General features: G+C 35.0%; 1 protein-coding gene across 11 annotated transcripts; it reads left to right on the forward strand.

Moving 5' to 3' along the window:
- Positions 1-6,488: 6,488 nt before the first annotated feature.
- LOC100855325 (uncharacterized) lies at positions 6,489-20,800 on the forward strand. Of its 11 annotated transcripts, none has more exons than XM_010666796.3 (5): positions 6,489-6,734; positions 6,852-6,895; positions 17,325-17,462; positions 17,554-20,402; positions 20,489-20,800. In XM_010666796.3, the coding sequence occupies exons 4-5, from the start codon at positions 17,736-17,738 to the stop codon at positions 20,489-20,491; spliced, it is 2,670 nt and encodes an 889-aa protein (XP_010665098.1). In that variant the 5' UTR covers positions 6,489-6,734; positions 6,852-6,895; positions 17,325-17,462; positions 17,554-17,735; the 3' UTR covers positions 20,492-20,800. The 11 variants fall into 11 exon arrangements, with proteins under 11 accessions (XP_010665098.1, XP_010665097.1, XP_059590629.1 ...); XM_059734646.1 differs by adding exons at positions 6,980-7,039; positions 9,398-9,577 and having other exon boundaries at positions 6,522-6,895; positions 17,554-20,800; XM_059734647.1 differs by adding an exon at positions 9,398-9,577 and having other exon boundaries at positions 6,522-6,895; positions 20,486-20,800.
- The last annotated feature ends 367 nt before the right edge of the window (positions 20,801-21,167 follow it).

The following is a 21,167-nucleotide window of genomic DNA, read 5'->3' on the forward strand; positions in this document are numbered from 1 at the left end:
CATCACCTTTTTAGTTGCTTTCTAATGACCCAATCCAAGATTGCTTTGATACCGACCGAGCATTCCAATTGCAAAAATAATATCTAGGCGCGTATGTGTTGAAGTATACATTAAGTTACCAACAACAGAAGAATAGGGAATGTTTTGCATTGCTATTTCTCCAATTCACTTTTAGGAGATTGACTTTGACTTAGTTTATCTCCTTTGATAAAGGAAGCTAAACTTTGTGAACATTTCTTTGTTTGATATCTTTAAAGAACTTTATTTATGTAAGCATTTTGAGATAAGCCAATAAGACATTGACACCTATCTCCATAAATCTCAAATCCAAGTACAAAGAATGCATTGCCCATATCTTTCATCTCAATGTTCTTTAAAAGAAAACTTTTAGTTTCATGTAACAAGGCTAAGTTATTAGTGGCAAGTGAAATATCATCCACATATAACATCAAAAATATAAACTTGCTCCCATTGACCTTGAGGTATACACATTCATCAAATTTATTTTCTTGAAAACCAAAGGTTGTTATGGTATTGTGAAACTTAATATACCATTGGTGGGAGGCTTGTTTAAGTCCATATATGGATTTTCTTAACTTGCATACTAAATGTTTCTTACCTTTCTCCTCAAACTCTTTTACTTGTCTCATATAAATATCTTCACTTAGATTCCCATTTAGAAATGTTGTTTTCACATCCATTTGATGTAACTTTAAATCATAATGAGCTATAAGTGCCATGGAAACTCTAAAGGAATCATTCTTTGATGTCAGAGAGAAGGTCTCATTATTGTCAATACATTCTCTTTAAGTAAACCCTTTAGCAACCAATTGAGTCTTATATCGATCAACATTACCTTTGGAGTCTTTTTTAGTTTTGAATACTCATTTACATTATATTAGGGTAAATCCATCAGGTAATTTAACCAATTCTTAGACCTGATTTACTTTCATATATGTCATTTCATCTTTCATTGCATCCATCCATTTATTAGAGTCATGACTTCTAATGGCTTGTGACAATGCTTGTGGATCATCATTAGTTCTAGTATCAAGATTTTGTTCTTATAAGCACACAACATAGTTGGTTGAAGTGGTAGATTTTCTCTCTTTTTGGGATCGCCTTAGATTTGTGATATCATCTTGTACATGTGTACTTCCTTATATGGATTTATTAGTATCATTGTTTTCTTCATGAACTAACACCTCTTTGTTAATATCTTAATCAATCACTACTTGATCTTTAATATGTGAAATTTCAAGATTATTTGATTTTTCTTCAAGAAGAGGTAACACTTCACACTTATCATGACTTCTACAAGAAATCTCATTATCCAAGAACTTAGCAGTGTTTGCTTCTATTATCCCAATATGATGATTAGAAGAATAAATTTATATCCTTTGGACCTTTTAGGATATCCAACAAAGAAACAACTAATAGTCCTTAGATCTAATTTTCTTTCATGTGGATTGTAAAGTCTTGTCTCAGCTAGACAACTCCAAATATGTATATGATTCAAACTTGGTTTCCTACCAACCCATAATTCAAAAGAGATCTTTGAAATAGCTTTAGTAGGAACTCAATTTAATATATACATAGTTGTTTTCACGACTTCACCCTACAAGAATTTGGAAAGGACTAAATTACTAATCATACACATCTAATAAAGTTTTTTATGCCTTCCAGCTACATTATTCTATTGAGTTGTCCCTAACATTGTGTAATGTGCAATGATCCCATTTTCTTGAAGTAATCTAGTGAATATACCTAAATTATGATCAATTTCATCATGTTTTCCATAATACTCACTACATCTATCAAATCTCACAACTTTAATTTTTCCATATAGTTGATTTTCAACCCCCACTTTGAAAATCTTGAAGACATTCAAAGCATTAGATTTTTCTTTAATTAGATGGATATAACTATAACATGAGAAATCATCAATAAAGGTAATAAAATATTTTTCTCCACTTATATTAGAAAGAGAAAATGGTCCACAAATATCAATATATACTATTTCAAGTAGTCTTGCACTTCTAGTGGTACCTTTCTTGGTACTTTTCACTTGTTTTCCTTTGATAAAATAAATATAAGTACCAAAATCTATAAAGTCTAGAGTTGGTATAACTTCATCCTTTACTAATCATTCATGTCTTTCTTTTGAAACATGACTCAAGTGTTTATGCCACAACTACGTTTGCTACTAACTTTTACATTAACATGTAGAGTAAGGAGGGATTTGGAAAAAGAAGAATCAAGATTAACCCTATATAACCCATCACACAATATACCATATATTTCCAATCAAATTGTTGTTTTTATAAATTATAAATGATGAATTTCTAATATCAAAAGAATATTCTTCCAAATCAAGTTGGTGTATGAAAACTAAATTTTTGGTAACATTAGGAACATGAAATGTGTTGTGGAGGTCTAGTAAAAATCTAGTAAAAAGAAGGAGTCTATAGGTTCCAATTGCCTTTACTGGTGATTTTACTCTATTTCCCATGACTATTGTCTTTTCTTGTATATCTGGTTTATGCATTGTAAGGAATCCCTACAAGAAAAAAATCTCAAACCTGCAATTTGGATGTTCCCCAATTGAATCTCATTTGATGAAAACGTTTTGGTTGTTATAAAACTCATCTACCCAACGATCTTCCACTCAATCTCTCCCTTTATAGATGCTAAACACAAGAAAATTGTGAACTTCTCTCTCTTTTTTTTCTTGAAAGTGGCTAGGGTTCTCTTTTTTGGAATTTCAGAAAACTGAGTAGAAGAAGACTAAAGCCTTAACTTCTAAGGGGATTTATAAAGGTTTCCTTGTGTACTTAAATGACTTGAGCCCAAATTAGGTTTAAGTCACATAATTCAACCCACTTGGGTCCTAATTAATTAATTAGCCTAAATGAGCCTCAATTAATTCATTAGCCCATTCCAAAAAGTCAATTTTTGAGATCTAATGCAAGCTTATGATTTTACCAAAATGCCCTTATGAATTATATACCCAAAATACCTTCAAAACGTGTACCACCATGAACTAGGAACTTAAGCGAGAATCATTGGGACCCATAAGAAAATACTAACTATCTCATAATCCAATTTTGCACTCCAATATCCAATGAAAATACAACAAGACAAAGCTCGAGTTTGTGACCTATTATTCATTACATGTAGCCCTATGAACTAGTGTCTATAGTCTAATAGAGTACTACTATCAACCCATCAAGATCACCTCTACAATCCTTGAGTTATAGATTCTTCTATTATGCGATCAACTGACATACTTTAGTTCCAAAGAGTATATGTCAAATTATACTAAAAGAATTACTTCAACCACAAATTTCATGATCACATGTCATTTGGATCACCCAATGGGACACGTTGTCTCAATCACATAAGATATCAAGGTGTCTCTATTAAGAATACCTATTATTATCAGTCTCCATCAATAGTGATCCAATCTGTAGGAATATACAACCATTTTAGGGTATCACCCATAGGTCAATGTCATTTATTAATTTCAACATGGACTTAACATCCTTTCAAAGTTGAAAGTCTATGCAACATAGTAGCTTGGTGAATCATGACAACCCGATAGCTTTACATCATGATTTACTATAAGTCCTGGTAACTATACACATTAGTGCACTCATCATGGGTAACCTATCTCTACAACTAACATAAGTTATCCCTCGAAATAAAAGATAGTGCACTACAATCTCTATTGGATTGTCCAAAAATTGACTATGAGCAACTTATCATCTTTTAAGGAACCCATAACTTGTATCCTTTATGCAACTCTTAATTCATCGAGTCATGTACAATACAAGTATTTAGGTTGAATGCCTAAATCAATATCAATACATAAAAGGAATAGCAAAGAGACAATGAAGTCTAACTTTGTTGCATCATGTTTTGTTTTTAAGGGCTCAATCCTAACACCCAGTAGATAAGACCTATGGAAAGTCATGTCATTGACTATTGGATAGTCATGACTTTACTTAGCTGTTATACTTTATGAGTTCTCAACCTTGAGAAGATACTAAATCTTGAGAGGTTATAACATTTATCTTATTAAATTATGGATACTAGTTTATGAGGAGCCTATGTACAATAAATAGTGGGTCATGAACCTAGTGTTAGTATCTCATTATAATATCACAAGATATTAGAGTGCAGTTGTTTGTTTGTAAAGAGATATTGAGTCAAATTTAAAATTAGATTATGAGGAAATTAGTATTTTCCTATGGATCTTAGTGGTCCCTATTTGAACTCATATTCCTTAATGACAAATTTATTAAAGGATATGTGAATTATACATTTATATGTGTGTATAAGGGAATTTTGGTAAATAGCAAGGTCACATAAGGGCTTATGAAGATTTTTTTTGGATTAGGCTAATTAATTAATTAATTAGAGCCTAATATAGCTAATTAATTAAGACCCAAGTGGTTTGGATTAAGTGACTTAAGTTTATAGGAAAGTTTATATAAAACCCTTAGGGGTTAAGGCTTCTAACACTTATGCTATTCCGACTTCTAGAGAGAGTAACTCTAGCCTCTACCACTCTTAAGAGGATTCCACCTTCTCACGTCATAGGATCTAGGAAAAAAAATGAAAGATCTAATGGTCTTCGAGATTCACATTGACTCTTCACCGACTAGATTTGATTTAGGAATATCCAGATTGTAGGTATAACACTCTTATATCTAGACCTATGTTTTTATATGTTTATTTCTTCCTCTTGTTAGATCTAGAGAGCCCTTAACATGGTTTTACATGCACCTTAAATTAGCAATCTAAGGTAAGGAATAGAGAAATCTAGATATTTACTACATGAGACCTATGTTGTTGTTAAAAGAGACAAACTTGTCTTCATTTGAATAGGAGGGAAAGGAATGCCCATTCATTGTAATGATGAAGGTGGTCAACTCGCATTTAGTGCACTATAATGAGGAAGGGTCTATTGGGATGGCATGATAGGGGGTTACCCTACATTATCTTACGGATGTTTCATATGTTAGTAGATTATTTCCTTCCATTATATGTTAACATGGAAATCATACATATAAATCTTTTTCACCAATATTCCTTTTCTTTCTCCTCTTATTTAATTGTTAAGATATGAAGAAATGTATAATTTTTTAACTCCAAAAAGTAAAGGTAAGAATATTTTCCATTAGAGATTTTTTTTCTTTGTATTAATAATGTAGGGTTTGTAATATTATCGTTTATTCTAGGATTTTTTTTTTTTTTGCAATTATTTTCATTTACTATCTTTCTAGAAACCATCTACATCATATTTGATTCCCCACTTAATTTAAAAAATATGATTAAAGATAATTAACTCAATGCTATGAGTTATCATATCACTATCATCATTGTCAAGTTATGAATATATATGAATAATGAAGAGTAAGAATTCATTGCATAATTTAATTTTTTTGAAAATTATCATCAAAGAAATAAAAAATTAAGAAGTACTATAAAAAATAAAATAGAAAATTTAAGTATGGATAGTCTAAAAATGAACACAAAGAAATAAAAATTAAGCGATTGTAATATGTAAAAGGTAAAATAAAAAAATGAACAAGAATTCCTATAAAATGATGGTTACAATTGAGGTATTGGAAATTAAGGATATTCGATAAATTGATAACCTGGATTAAATAATGTATTTTACCCATCCTTACTTGGGCCAAAGTGAGAAATTAATACTTCAATAAATTTATAAAATAATATATCATAAAAAAATCTAAATAGTGTTACATAAGACCCATAATACTATATAAATTAATAATTTCTTAATATGCGATAAATTCATATGATATGTCTAAAAGGCCTTCATAAAATACATGTCTAATGTCAATTGTTTCTTTTTAATCGATGTTTACTTAGATATCATCTTTAACTTTTCATAAGATAGAAAAAAGTTTTAGCGTGATGTTCTCGTATCGTAACAAGACTATTTATCATCAAAATTGCTTCAAATGCTTCTTTATGAGAGCCGACGCCAAAGTAGAACTATTCTTTTTAACTTTTTCCTTTTGGTCGAAGACTATAGTGTTATCCGTGATCCATAATGAAGTTCTTTATAATACAATTATTTGTATGATATCTTATATTTATGAAATAATTTTTTATTATTAAATAAAAAATTATAAATGTAATTTTTGGTGACTAGGCAACATAACTTAAATAAAATGAATTTTGATTTTTTTATATTTAAAAAATATTATTCATAATTATTCAAATATTTATCATCTGGATGTTGAAAATTAAATAAATAAAAATAATTAATAAGCATTAAATGTCAAGGTTTTGAAACATTCAACAACTATATTCAGCACAAAGGTTTGTATTAGTAAATAATGATTATAAAATGGTTGAAAAATAATGAGATGATATGATCATGGTTCCCATAAGCCTACAGTTCCTATCACTATTCTGAATATAAATGCAACAGAGGGTCCACAAGGGAAAGGCAGAACTGCAGAGGCAAAAAAGCCAATTATTTTGGCGATTCCCACGAACGTGTGTGGGACCAGCCATGTTTGGGCGGTGGGGTCCACTCCGTCAGTGTAGGAGGGTGCTGTACACCGTGGGACCCTCTGAGTCCTGCGCATTTCCCCCAGCGTTCCCCCTGCAGGAAACCTTTGATTGCCCCCCTTCATCAGTTCCATCCTTCACTGCTACACTACAGATACCATTGCTTGTGTCAGACTTGGGTAGAGATCTCTTTGCCTGTTGGGAAGCTCAAAAGATTATCTTTCGTTCTTGCTTCCCTGTTTGTGGTACCACCTGCTTCCTCATCGGTTAACGTGTTTTTGGTGTTTGTGATCCAGGGCTCTTAGATTGGAGCTTGATCTTGCTGCTGCGCCATTAGAAGGTAGATTTTCTTTCATAATCTGTTTGTTTTTAGTTTTTTTTAGCTTGTTGGATTTTAATCTGAATATATCATTTCGGTTTTTAGTGTTTGGAACTGTTTGGTTCTCGGAAAAAGCGGGGAATGCTGGGAGACTGGATTTTTGAGGTTTTTATTTTTGTTTCCTGAGTATTGAGTGCTGAATCTACTGGATTGTTTGAGTGGTTGATCTTTGCTTTCTGGTGAATCGAGTAGTGATGACATGGGTTCTGAATTTTCTTTTCTTATTTTGGCTGTTCGTTTTCTAAACAACGAACGGAGCGTTAGGGTTTTTCAGAAATTGTGTTGCCATTTCACTGTGTATGAATTCTGGGAATATGCAATATTCCCTCTCTCTCTCTCTCTCTCTCTCTCTCTCTTTTCCTTAGGCTTGGGGTTTTCCAGTAAAATTTGTAGGTTTCTTTTTCCGGGAATAATTCGCATTTTCCTGTTACCTTTGATATGTTTTTTTGGAGAAAAATGAGGACAGAAAAAACTGATGGCATTTCAGAGTAATGTGATTCCTGTTATTTTGATTTCCTAAGAATGGAAACCTCTAGTCAACTAACAGAATTGTTGAACCGATTGAGTTTTTATTTTCTTGCTGTTCTCATACTCAAAAGTTTAGACTCTGTGGGAAGTGTTTTCGAAAATAGTTTGTTTTATGATAACCTAAAATGTTCTTTCGCTTGTTTTCTGATTCTAAATATGTTTTAAAATTGATTGCTTTACTTTTATTTATTCTCTATATTTGTATAGTTATTTTTTAAAATTGTCATAGAAAAATGAAAACAAGTGGAAGATGTTTTTTGAAAACATCATTCTGGTTTTAAGAATAGAAAATTGTTCTCTGTTTTTAAAAACAAAAAATTATTTGCTATTTTTAAGAGCAGAAAATTATCTGTGTTTAAGAATAAAAACTTGCTTTTTATTTTTTTTGTTGTCAAAAGTTTTTTATAGTTTTTTGTTTTGATGAACAGAAAACTGCTCTAAAAAGTAGTTACCAAGCAGGGCCTTAATTTTTCTCCTTTATATGTGTATATATACATATATATTCAGAATCAAATGCAGAATTTGTGAACAGTTAAGTTCAGGCAGTACATTTTCTTTGGCTTCTAGGCTTAGCTCTTCATCAGTGGATGCTTCTAGAATTAGTGAATCAAATCCGCATCAGTGGATGCTTCTAGGCTTAGCTCTTCATTTATATGAAATAAAATTCCCTTTCTTGGAGTAGATTTCAAGTAACATAGAATCCTGCTCACCAACTCTTGATGAACTTCCCTAGGAAAATGCGTGAATTGACTTCCTACGTTGATAACATGGGCAACATTTGGCCTCGAGTGTGGCAAGTATATTAACATCCCAACTAAACGTTGATACATTTCACCCTTTACCATTACATCTTCTCAAGCTTCCCTTAGCTTATATTTTGCTCAATGGGAGTGTCAACTACCTTACAATGAGCATACCTGTTTCCTTAAGAAGATCTAGAATGTACTCTTGTTGAGAGATAAAGATACCGTTTCTTGAGTGAGCTACTTAAAGCCTCAAAAGGTACTTGAGTTTTGCCAAGTCCTTTATTTAGTTAGTTGCTTCTTGAATCTTTCTATTTCCTTACAGTCATCTCCTGGCACAATTATGTCATCAAAATAAATTATGAGAGCGCTTAATTTACCGATTTGTGAGTGTTTGATGAAGAGTGTATGATTTCCTTGGCTTTGTCAAAACTCCATATCACTTATGGCTTTTGAAAATCTTCCCAACCATGTTCTCCAAGGTTGTTTAAGGCCATAAAACACCTTTCTTAGCTTGGACACACTATTCTCTTAAGGTCTCTATTGAAACTTGGTGGTGTCTCTATATACACTTTTTCCTATAAAACACCATGCAAGAATGCATTCTTAACATCAAGTTATTGTAAAGACTATTCAAAGTTAGCTGCTAAGGATAGTAATATACATATGGTATTCATTTTTGCTACCAAAGCAAATATTTCTTGGTACTCCTCCCCATGAGTTTGTGTGTACCCCTTTGCCATCGACCTAGCTTTATATCTCTCCAATGTCCCATTAATGCTATATTTAACTATGAACATTCATTTATATCTAATCAGTTTTTTCCCTTTGGTAATTCAACTATTTCCCAAGTTTGGTTTTTCTAGATAGCTAACATATTCTCTTCCGTGGCTTACCTCAAATTCTCACTTCTAAGTGCTATGGATTGTTTAAGGAATTTCAATGGAGTTAATTGGGTAAGGAATGCTTTATGTGATGAACATAACAAGCAACTAACCAAGTAGCCTGCTTCTATGGAAGCAACCACCTGGGCTGATTCACCCTTGTTAAATTTTATACAAGTTATCTTAAAAACCATTATTAAAAAAATATTTTAATAAATAAATTAATTCTACATATTTTATTTTAAATTTTATTTAATTGATTACTAACATGAATATCCATTTGCGACCCATGAACCTTTGCTTTTCAGGTTTATCAACTAGGACCCAGTCTTATTTTGTGCAAAGACTTGATCTCATTCTCCATGGCAGCCCTCCATTGATCACTTAAACCGTGCACTTTATCAAGAATTTTGATCTTCTCCTTAGAGGACAAAGAACTTGCAAGTTCCTTTCACCCTTAAGAGCTTCTTGTAGATCCTAATGAACTGGTAAAGCCCTCATCTTCATTCTTCATAGTGCAAAATCATTCTTCCTAGTGAATTTTTTGATATCAAATTTTGTTGAACCCATGTTTAGGCTTTGATACCATTTGTTAGGTGGATTTTACCAAAACAAGACCAATTAAACAAACCAAAGAATCACAGAAACACAATCAAGAAGAGATCACACTAACAACACATAGATTTATGTAGTAAAGCAAAGGGCACCTACATCAATGGGGAAAGAATCCACCAATACTTCAGTAATAATTAGTGAAATATACCCCTTGTGCCTCTCTTTGACACAAGAAACAAACCTTTCTCTCCATTTCTTAGTATTTAAAGACGAGTGCTGCTTAGTTATATTCACTCAAGAATTCCCTCTGTTGTTTTGATCCTTTCTTACAATGATCTCTTTCCTAAGGTCATCTCTCTTTAAATGAGTGAAAGTCTCTCATTTGTATCCAAAATAAAAAATAGAAAAAGAATTTTTTGAACACAAATTTGTTACAATTGAACAATGAATCATGAAAAATTCTAACTGAATAAATAATCTAATCCATGTTTGCAACATGGTTATGTATGCCTACCAAAAGTGCTGTAGAGTCTGCCCAAAATGGACTTAGAATCTGCTCAGATGGACCTAGAGTCTGCTCAGACAGACTAAGTGCTCTTCAAACATGATGTCTCTTGTCCCGATTGTTAAAATGAGCTAATTCAAAGTCACTTCTCAACAGATATAGATTGGTCATTCATTTTACTGAAAAATGGTCACTTAATATTCTAATAGGAAGGACAAAGAATAGGTGTTTGGATGGTCCATATATTCTCAATTGAGGTTAATACTGTGTAGGAAAGGCTTAAATTATTTGTTCTTATATTCAGCTGACAGCATTCTAATTTCGTTTGACCATTAAATTAGAAAATGATCTCTAGAAACAAAAATCCTAGAATGGTTGTCTTCTGTTTTGAGGAATTGTTAGTGACTGGGGTCTGTTAATAGCAGCTGTAAAGCCAAAATAATGGATGTGATGCTGATGGAGACATCCAGCAAAACATAGAAGAAAACATTGTTGATGCTGCTTTAGACTACTGGTATGGGTGGCAGCAACTGGGTAGACTTTGGATTGAGAGCTATCAAAATTTGAGATATCAAGGTTGAAGCCTGATTAGATTTTAATTTAATCTAGACATGGGGCATTTTGAGTACCTTCTCCTGTTGACAATCCAGGTAATTATGGACAAAAAAGAAGAATGTGAAATGGAGAATCAGAATTATGTAAGTCTGTATTACCTTTTACTGGATATTCTTCTTGCCAAATGTTGGACATTGTTGGATATCAACTAGCTCTGTAAGATAATTTAAAGCAATTTGGCTAATGGCCATATGTAAGTTTGTATTACCTTATACTGGATATTCTTCTTGCCAAATATTGGACATTGTTGGATATCAACTAGCTCTGTAAGATAATTTAGAGCAATTTGGCTAATGTCCATAAACAACACTGTTCTCATTCAGATCTAGAAGCCTTTGTGAAATGCTTTCAGCTGTGTTTATCGTATAGGATTATATATGAATATATACATAATAATTGTGTAAAAGTAGCATACGAAAAATACCTATAAAAAAAAGGTAGCTTAGGAAATAATGCCTTATGCTACCAAAGATAAATAAAATAAGTGAAGAATGCTAGGAAAGGAAAAAATCTTAGGAGATTCTATGTACAATTATACCATTGTTACAACTTATATGGGCTAGAAAAATATTCAATAATCTGCCACTCAAGTTGCCAGAATTTCCAATTGACAGATTTTCTCATTCCCAGCTTGCTTAAAATAGTTTGAAACGGCTGAGTAGGGAAGCCCATTTGTTAGAATATTAGCCAGCTGATCCTCTATAGGAATATAATGAGTACAAATCAGCCCATTTTCAAGTTTCTCTTTTATAAAATCTCGGCCTACTTCCATGTGCTTAATTCGATCATGTTGCATTGGATTGTATATAATGCTAATGACTGACTTGTTGTCACAGTAGAGTTTCATAGGTTCTTCCCATTTGATTCCAAGGTCACTTGGTATTATCTTGACCCAAAGAAGCTTATAGATTCTGTGTGCCATAGTCTTGAATTCCACTTCTGCATTAGACCTTGCTGCTACCAATTGCTTTTTTACTTCTCCAGGTCACTAAGTTTCCTCCTAAAAATGTGCAATACCTTGATGTTGATCTTCACTCTATTATTGACCCAACCCAATTAGCATCCATATATGCTTCTAGGATTAGACTCCCTCTCCTTTTGAAATAAATGCCTTGGCCAGATGAAGACTTTAGGTACTTTGTCACTCTAAATACTGCTTCCATGTGCACTTCTCTAGGATCATGCATAAATTGACTTACCATACTCACTACATAGGCTATATTAGGTCTTGTGTGAGCTAAGTACATCAATTTCTCCACTAGGTGTTGATTTATTTCTCTATTCATTGGAGTGCGTCCTTTTCCTTCATTTAGCTTGTGAGATTGTGCTATTGGAGTCTCTACCAGTTTGCAACTACTCATACCTATCTCCTTTAGTAGATCTAGAGTGTATTTCTATTGTGAGATTACGATTCCTTGATTAGAGTGTGCAACTTATATCCCTAGGAAGTATTTGAGCTTCCCTAGGGTCTTTGATTTCAAATTCCCTTAACTAGTTGCCTTTTTGATTTCTCCATTTCTGAAGGGTCATTTCTTGTCAAGACTAAGTCATCAACATATAAACTAAGGGCTGTTACCTTGTTCATTTTTGTCTGTTTGAAGAATAGGGTATGATCCCCTTAACTTTGGTTGTATCCCATACTCATCATTGCCTTTGTAAATCTTCCAAACCAGGCTCTAGGTGATTGTTTAAGTCCATAAAGAGCCTTCTTGAGTCTGCATACTTTGCCTTTTTCAAATTTTTCTTTCAACCCCAGTGGCACTTCCATATAGACTTCATCTTCTAAGTCTCCATGCCAATCAAGATTAGTAGCTAAGGACACTATAATCCAAATAGCATTCATCTTTGCCATGGATGCAAAGTTTTCATGGTAATCAATTCCATGAGTTTGAGTGTACCCCTTGGCCACTTGTCTTGCTTTGTATCTTTCTAGTGTGCCATCAGCCCTAATCATCGTGGTAAACACCCATTTGCAACCTACTTTCCTTTTTCTCATGGGAATATCAACAACCTCCCATGTGTTAATTTTCTTTTGGCAACCTTATTAGTGCACTCATTTCTTCCATCATTGCTTTCCTCCCATTGTCATTTCTAAGTGCCTCTTAGACAGTTTTTGGTGTCTCTATAGAATTTAGTTTTGAGACAAAGGCTTGGTAAGAAGTTGATAGTTTTTCAAAATGGCTCAAAGGGTGTCTAGTACATTGTCATTTTTCTTTCCTAAGGGCAATAGGCAAATCAAGATCATCAAGTCTAAGGAAATCATTGCCCTTTCTTTTGTGCATCAGGATCAATAGAATTAGTACCCTTTTCTGGTTGAATGACTGGGACATGTGGAGTTTCTGGGGCCAGTTGCTTCTTCCTTGAATAGACCTTGAGTGGCACTTGAAGATCCTCCCCCTCTGAACTCTGCATATAGGATTCAAATTTGGGTAACTCATGGACAGGTTCTGGTACAGTTTCTGAGGCATTCTTTGGGGCAATTGCTTGGGTATTTTCTGAAGTAACAGCTATAGAAAAATCTGGCATGACTGATGCAGTGTTTGAGGCATTTTCTGGGGCTGTTTTTTTGGTATTTTCTGGAGTGATTGCTATGGAAAAATCTGATCCTTTAGTTTGGGCAGTTTTGTTGGAGTTCTCTAGGATAGGAAGAGTAGGTAGGCTAGGAAAGAATTCCTTATCTTCTGCAAAAGGCTCCCCCTAAAGATAAGCATTAGGAAAAAAAAAATTTTTTTTTCACTGAAGGATATATCCATAGTGACAAAAAAACCTTTTAGAAGCTGGGTTATTGCACTTATAACCCTTTTTTTTTATAGGAGAATAACCAACAAAGATACGTTTAAGGGCTCTTGGGTCATGTTTACTTCTTTGGTGAGCATGGATATGTACAAAGGCAACACACACCCAAAGATCTTTGGGGAAAGGTGGTTGTAACCATCAAATTTTAGAAAAAATCTGGCATGACTGATGCAGTGTTTGAGGCATTTTCTGGGGCTGTTTTTTTGGTATTTTCTGGAGTGTTTGCTATGGAAAAATCTGATCCTTTAGTTTGGGCAGTTTTGTTGTTCTCTAGGATAGGAAGAGTAGGTAGGCTTGGAAAGAATTCCTTGTCTTCTGCAAAAGGCTGCCCCTAAAGATAAGCATTAGGAAAAAAAAGTTTTTTTTCACTGAAGGATATATCCATAGTGACAAAAAAACCTTTTAGAAGCTGGGTTATTGCACTTATAACCCTTTTTTTTATAGGAGAATAACCAATAAAGATACGTTTAAGGGCTCTTGGGTCATGTTTACTTCTTTGGTGAGCATGGATATGTGTACAAAGGCCACGCACCCAAAGATCTTTGGGGAAAGGTGGCTGTAACTGTCAAATTTTGGAAAAAATCTAGAAAGTGTTTCAATAGGGCTAGAATAGTTAAGAATCTGAGAAGCTAGCCTATTTATGAGGTATGTAGCGGTTAGGACAACCTCTCCCCAAAATGACTTGGGAACATTCATTTGAAAAATCAATGCTCTAATGATCTCCAGTAGATGCCTATTTTTACGCTCGACTATCCCATTTTGTTGGGGAGTATTATTATAGGAGGAATAATGAATGATTCCTTTTTTTTTTGGTGATAAGGTGTAAGGTATTGATTAAAGTATTCTCTTCTATTGTCTAACCTTATTCCTAGGACCTTGGTATCGGATTGATTTTTTAGCATGTTATGAAAAATGGGAATGATTGTGCTAATCTCGGATTTTTGTTTCATGAGATATACTCAAGTAAACATAGTGCAACCATCAACAAACAAAACAAATCAACTTATCCCATAAATGCTATGAACTTTAGTAGATCCCTAAATGTGCGTATGAATCAAACTAAATGGAACAAAACTTTTCTTATTACTTAAAGGAAAAAGACAAGACACATGGTGATGTTTAGCATACTCACAAACATCACAATGGAAGTTTGAACATTTAGTTTTTCAAACATATTAGGAAATATTTTTTTCAACAATAAAAAAAGTGGATGACCAAGATGAAAATGGGATAACCAAATTTGTTCCTCGGTTGGAGTATGATGTTATGATAAATAGGTATGAGGAGTAGGACATTTTGTGCCACTTGTAGCTTAAAGGAGAAACAATCCCCCTTCTTCTTTAACATGTCCAATCACTTTTCCCATAAGGTCTTGGAAAGAGCATTCAGATTGTGTAAAGTTGATTGAGCAATTTCGGTCCTTAGTAATTTGAGGAATAAAAAACAAATTTGTTGTTAGTTTTGGAAGATGTAAGACATTTCTTAATGTTAGAGAAGATGCTAAGAAGACATCTCCTTGACCAGCCACAGTTACTAAGGTACCATCTACAATTTTGATCTTTTGATTTCCTGGGCTGGAATGTAACTAGAAAAGACTTTTAAAGATTTGGTCAGGTTTGAAGCCCCTGAATCAATGATCCAAGGGCTGGAAAACTGAATTTTAGAGGCACTCAAGAAGAAGGAATACTTACCTGTTTGAGCAAAATGACTATGTCCCTCAAGTTTTTCTAGCTTGGAAATGAATCGTTTAAGTTTGTCAATTTCCTTCTTGGCCAAAGCTTTTTTCCAGCTGTTTTCCTCCATTTCTGCAAGATTGGCTTGTGATTTATAGCCATAATTATTTTACCCCCATTCCCCTTAAAGAAATATAGGGGCTTGCCATGGAGCTTCCAACATGTCTCCCTTTTGTGCCTATTTTTCTTGCAATAGTTGCACCATAAAGAGTCTTTCTCACTTGTTTTCTTACCTTCATTTCTACTAGAGTTTGCAATATTAGCTGCAACACTTCATTTACACTTGGTTTTGAGATGGCTAAAGCAGATCTGTTAATGGTGCTTTCCTTTTCTAACATTATATTTCTTCTTCCTTCCTTCTTCTCTAATGATTGCAAAGGCTTTGTTTAGAGATGATAGTGGCTCTTTCCCTAGAATTTGGACCCTTGATCAAATTCTACATTCAAATCTGCTAAGAAATCATACACCCTCTCTCGTTCAATGAACACTTGATGCATTGCTGCATCTATGCTGCACTTCATTCTTAAATTCTGATATTGATCAAGTTCAAGCCAAAGACTTTTAATAACATTGTAGTACTCAGTTATGGAAAGAATACTTGTTTGATGTTGTGAATCCTTGTCTTTAGTTCAAACACTTAGGCTGCATCCCTTACCTTAGAATTGGTATGACACATGGACGCCTAACTTTCCTTGGCTGTTGACAGGATCATGCATGTGTGGCTTATCTTTGGTTGCATAGAGTTCCAAAGCCATGACATGATTTGAGAGTCTTATTCATCCCACATGACAAACCTTGGATCATCCTTGCTCACCATGGGTCCCATGAGATGGCTTAACTTCCCTTTGCCCTTAATACAAGTCTTTACCAACTGTGACCACTCTAAATAATTTCCCCTATTGAGTTTAAAGAATCCTACTATATTCTGGAATTCAGTGAGTTGTGTTGATTGTTGGATTGTGGCTTGGCTTGATATTGAAGAATCAGCCTTTGAAGTGTTTGACATTATGAGGGGAAGAAGGGATATGCAGGTTAGGAAAAAATAGGGGCAATGAAGGCCTAATCTAAAGTGGCGTTTCTAACAGAAGGTTGGAAACTAATGAGATATGTTCTTGAAAAAAAAAAAAAAAAAATTCCTGGCAATGAAGGACAGGACACTGAGAATGCAAGTGATTAGACAGAAAATTCTAGCTCTGATACCATGTTCTCATTCAGATCTAGAAGCCTTTGTGAAATGCTTCCTGCTGTGTTTATTGTATAGGATTACATATGACTATATATAGAATAATTGTATAAAAATAGCCTAGGAAATAATGCCTGTGATTATGCTAACAAAGATAAATAAAATTAAGTGAAGAATGCTAAGAAAGGAAAAAATCCTAGGAGATTCTATGTACAACTATACAATTGTTGCAGCTCATATGGGCTGGAAAAATATTCAATAATTTACTACCCAAGTTGGCAGAATTTCCAACTGGCAGATTTTCCTACAAACACAAACAATTAAAATCTTTGGATTCCAAATCATTCCTTTGTTTATATATATATACTCCTGTATAATATATTCATTTAGCACATAATTTGCTATCAACATACAGCTTAGAAACTCATCATTGAAAGAAATGCTAATTCTTTATTATCTTGGTTTTGAGAGTCAATAATCCCATCGTAATCTCAAAATGTGGTGTTGTGAGTCAATAATGCCATGTTTCCTCTTGTAATTTAGGAAATATAGTGCTTATTTTTTTTATCTGCGAATATACAACTCTATTGGAGGTTATCCAAAGCCTCAAGAGGAGGAATTGCAAGTTAGCCAGTGCTCCAAAACTAGTAATTGCAGGTCCAATGCCAGCCATTTTCTCAATTCTGTGCCATGTGGACCAATTATGAAAAGTAGTTGTGTTGCTAACTTCGTATTTATGGTCTCCATGCTTCAAAGCATGAGACCTCCACCCTTCTAGATTCTGAAAACTAAATTCCATGTTCTCTACAACCTACCTATAACTAATCAAGTGAGTGTCAATTTTGCAGGAATATGGTCTGGCTTAAGTTGCTTAATATTTAAGTTATTGAAACTTGACAGCATCTTGCTGTACACTTCCACTGCTTAGGACTTTTTTACCCAGCTCAGATGGTTGCAGACTTGCTGGCCCTATGGTTCCAAAGATGGTCTCTCTTACAATGCCTGAATTTTGTACTTCAAAATATATTCTTGAAGCATTTTGTAGCTTATCAACCTATGCAATGTTATGATTTGCAGGTCACTTGCCTGGGAAAGCCTTTTGATATTGGTGGTTTGAACTATGACTGTTCAGTGAGCAGAAGATTTTAAAAGAGCAGTACTGCAAGGCTGACAATCATTATATTCTATTTTGGGGAACTCGTTACTCATTATGGGCAGTCATTGAATACCCACTTGGGGATACATTCATTCAACTGAACATGGAGCAGAAAAATTTCAAAGTGAGTGTAATGACAAGTAATGTGAGGCACCTCCATGATCAGCAAAAGCTAGAAACTTTTGGGAATTTGAAGAACTCATTTGATTGTTATGGAAAATATTCTCATGGGAACACTGAAATTGAGAAGCAAGAGCATGAATCTGACCCTGAAATTAACAGTTACGAAGCTGTTAGTTTGACCGAAATGGAAATTAAGTGCCTAAATTATGATTATGTCTCTTCCAGTGATTGTATCACCACAGATGCAAACAATTCAAAGCAACTATGTTCTGCAGTTTCAACTTCAAGAAGTTCAACAGTTGGGGTTGGAATATATAAACACGGTGGTGCTGAAGGAACTTCTGGTGAAATGGTTTGTAATAAAGTAGTTCCATCTTCAACTTGTCAGAATAGGTTTGCTGGAAATGAGTGCTCAAATGATGGTGAGACATCTGCCCATTTTATTGGAGGGATCGATTCTGTGCAGCAGATTTGCATAAATAGTGGCATTAAGTTAGAGACTGGCCAGCCTCTTAAAAAGGAAGTCAATGAGTTGGATCTAGGGAGAAGAAAAGGAAATTTGCTAAATGCTGATGAGGATGTTTTAAAGTCCATTGTGCAGGCAACCTTTCATGATAAGCAACTTAAAACAGAGTCATCCTCTTCTAACTCATCGCATGTCTTTCTTCCAGCTTCTTCAAATGACAGCTGTCAGGAACCATCACTGGATGTGAAGTCCTGTAAGCACAGCAAAAGTAGTGGCATGAACAGTTTCTGTACTCCCTTTAAGTGTAGCTTGGAAGAGTCAGCAGGTAAAACAATGGTATTGGGTACCAAAGCACAAGTTGCTTCCAGAGAAGTGCTGGATTCTTCTATATTTCTGCCTAGGAAACAAGGAAATGTAGGTAAAGCTTCAGAAACTGTTGGTAATGTCGGTGAGAGAGGTGGTGAAAGGGTTCTGGGAATGATTGCAGACCTGATGATACAGAGGATTGATGTTCCTAACTCCAGTCTGCTGAAAACGAAAAATGAAGAACTTGCAAGTCGAGGTAAACTAGAGCTTCCCTGTGAGGTGGATGATGGATTGGAGGTGGCTTCAGGAGTTGCAAGAGAAATGGAGCCAGAGGTTAGTATATATAGGGAGGCCTCAGGAAGCTCGTTTTCGACAGAAGAGAAAACTGGTGATATAGTTAATCTGAATTCCATTGACTCTTCATATCCAGATAAAAATGATAGCCTGATAGAAACTGAACCTAGAAGCAAGTCATATAATGTTCAAGTTAAGTCTGAAAACTTATATTCCACCAAGGTGATGGGGGAAGATCCGAAATTGTCAATGAAAAATCAGCAGCTGTGCATAGAGGTGAAAGAGCAATCACAAGAGAGGGGTCTTGGAACATGTCAAGCTAATGATGGGCTTTGTGGTCGGGGATCATCTCCCTTGACTACACCTAAAGATGTGGTTGGTGGTGGATTTGATCTGAATGAAGGTATCCTGGCAGATGAAGTGGAGTACCCTAAACAGCTGGTGAATGAAACTTCATCGTCCTGTCATGTGGTGAATGTGTCAGCGCCAATACCTGTGGTAGCTAAATCCAGGGTTCCCTTGTGCTTACCCATGCCTCCATTGCAGTTTGAAGGACAGCTATGTTGGAAGGGTTCTGCAGCAACTAGTGCTTTTCGGCCAGCTTCTGTTTCTCATAGTCCTAATAAAAGGAAGGCACTTTCCAACAGTGATGATAACCATAGTTCAAGACACTCACAGGGTTTGAAGGGGTTTGACCTCAATGTTGCAGCTGAAGAGTCTTCCCTGGAAGTTAGTCCAAAACGAGCTGAAAGGCCTAATCTTGACCTCAATTGTCTCAGTGAAGATGATAACTGTGAAGCTGCTCCACTAGTATCCTTACCAAGAAACAGTATCAGGGATATTGATCTGAATCACAACCAGTGGTTTGAGGATACATGCGAAGATGCTCAAGATTCAGGTCAAGGTTCTCAACTGTTGAGAGGCAGTGCAATGGATCCTGCTGTTTCTTGCACTGGAAATGTTAGACAACCTGGTGCTAGTGTTGTGAAGCCTGCCCAACCTGCATATAGGGCAGACCTGAGTTCTAAGCAGGGCTTTAGTCATGGAGCTCAAACTTTTCTGGTGGCTGCACCTGGAGTGATTCCGGGTATGGAAAACATGCGGACGCTACTTCCCTCACATCCCAATATGAGCTATACTCCACTGTCAGCCCAATCACTAGCTCATCCTTTCCCCTACAATAAGGGATTCTACTTTGACCCCACCAATCCCCTCGCCACTATATGCCATACGGGTGTTGTACCATGCATGACAGACCCACATGGGACTGCTGTCATCCCTCATGCGTTAGTTTCCAGCACTCCCCCGGCCTTCCCAATGGCCCCGCATCTTGTGAATGTTGCGGGTGGGCCAGGCCCCTGTGATGTTGCCATCATAAGGCACAGTCTAGATCTAAACGGTGGGGTAGGTTCAGAAAATGGAAGCAGAGGAGGAAATGCTGCACAGCTTTTCGTACCTGTCGGTAATTCATTGGTGCAGGAGCAAATGAAGTCTTTCCAACAATTTGCTTTGCCTGCCACACCCATAAAGAGGAGGGAGCCTGATGGTGGATGGGACTGTCACCAGCTTGGCTATAGACAGGTGACTTATCAGCAATAGTTTTCTATCCTCATCTGATCAAATGCCTTACTCTCGCAAATATTTAACATAGTTGTAGCTTGCAGCAGTAGTTCAATCTTTTAATCTAATCCCGGTGTTTGCTTGGAGCCAACTTCAGCTTCCTCAAACTTCCTTCGACTGCAATTTACTTCCCGACTAGTCATGTAAAGTTTCTATTCTACGGCAGAAGAATGCGAGCTAAACTTTTAGTTTTTTGCTTGGGTTCCTTGTTTTGGTAGTACTTTCAAGTGTCAGAATGTTGTCAAACCCGGTGCAAATTGCCGCCTCACCCCGCCTTATGGCTGCTTGGGATCTGGCTTATGCCCACAACAATACGCTATTATAATTTTGAGTTCTGGATAGGGCTTTTGGATATGCCATTTTTGAATTTAAGAAAGGGAAAAAAATATTAAGAAAAATAATATATATATATATATATATATATATATATATATATATATATATATATATATATTATAAGAAAGAAAATAAAATATAATTTAAATTAATAAAAAAATTATACTTTTTAAATTATTTATTTTTTATACAAGAGGAAAAATAATTTATTAACTTTAAATTTAATTTTTATTTTCTTTTGTTTTTTCTTACCTTTTATGGTTTCTCTCTATTTTCTTTTATATAAATATCACTGTACTGACTTTTATCTAAATCTTATCATCTAAGAGGCTGGAGATGTTCTCTACCGGCCGTTTTGCCTACGCTCCTACAGTCTTTGTTGAATATTTG

Source organism: Vitis vinifera, chromosome 18, assembly GCF_030704535.1.
Source record: "Vitis vinifera cultivar Pinot Noir 40024 chromosome 18, ASM3070453v1".
In the NCBI taxonomy this organism is placed as follows: Eukaryota; Viridiplantae; Streptophyta; class Magnoliopsida; order Vitales; family Vitaceae; genus Vitis; species Vitis vinifera.

Bases quoted from the DNA above. Each gene is read 5' to 3' on its own strand.
- LOC100855325 (XM_010666795.3), top strand. From the start codon at position 17,736: ATGGAGCAGAAAAATTTCAAAGTGAGTGTAATGACAAGTAATGTGAGG.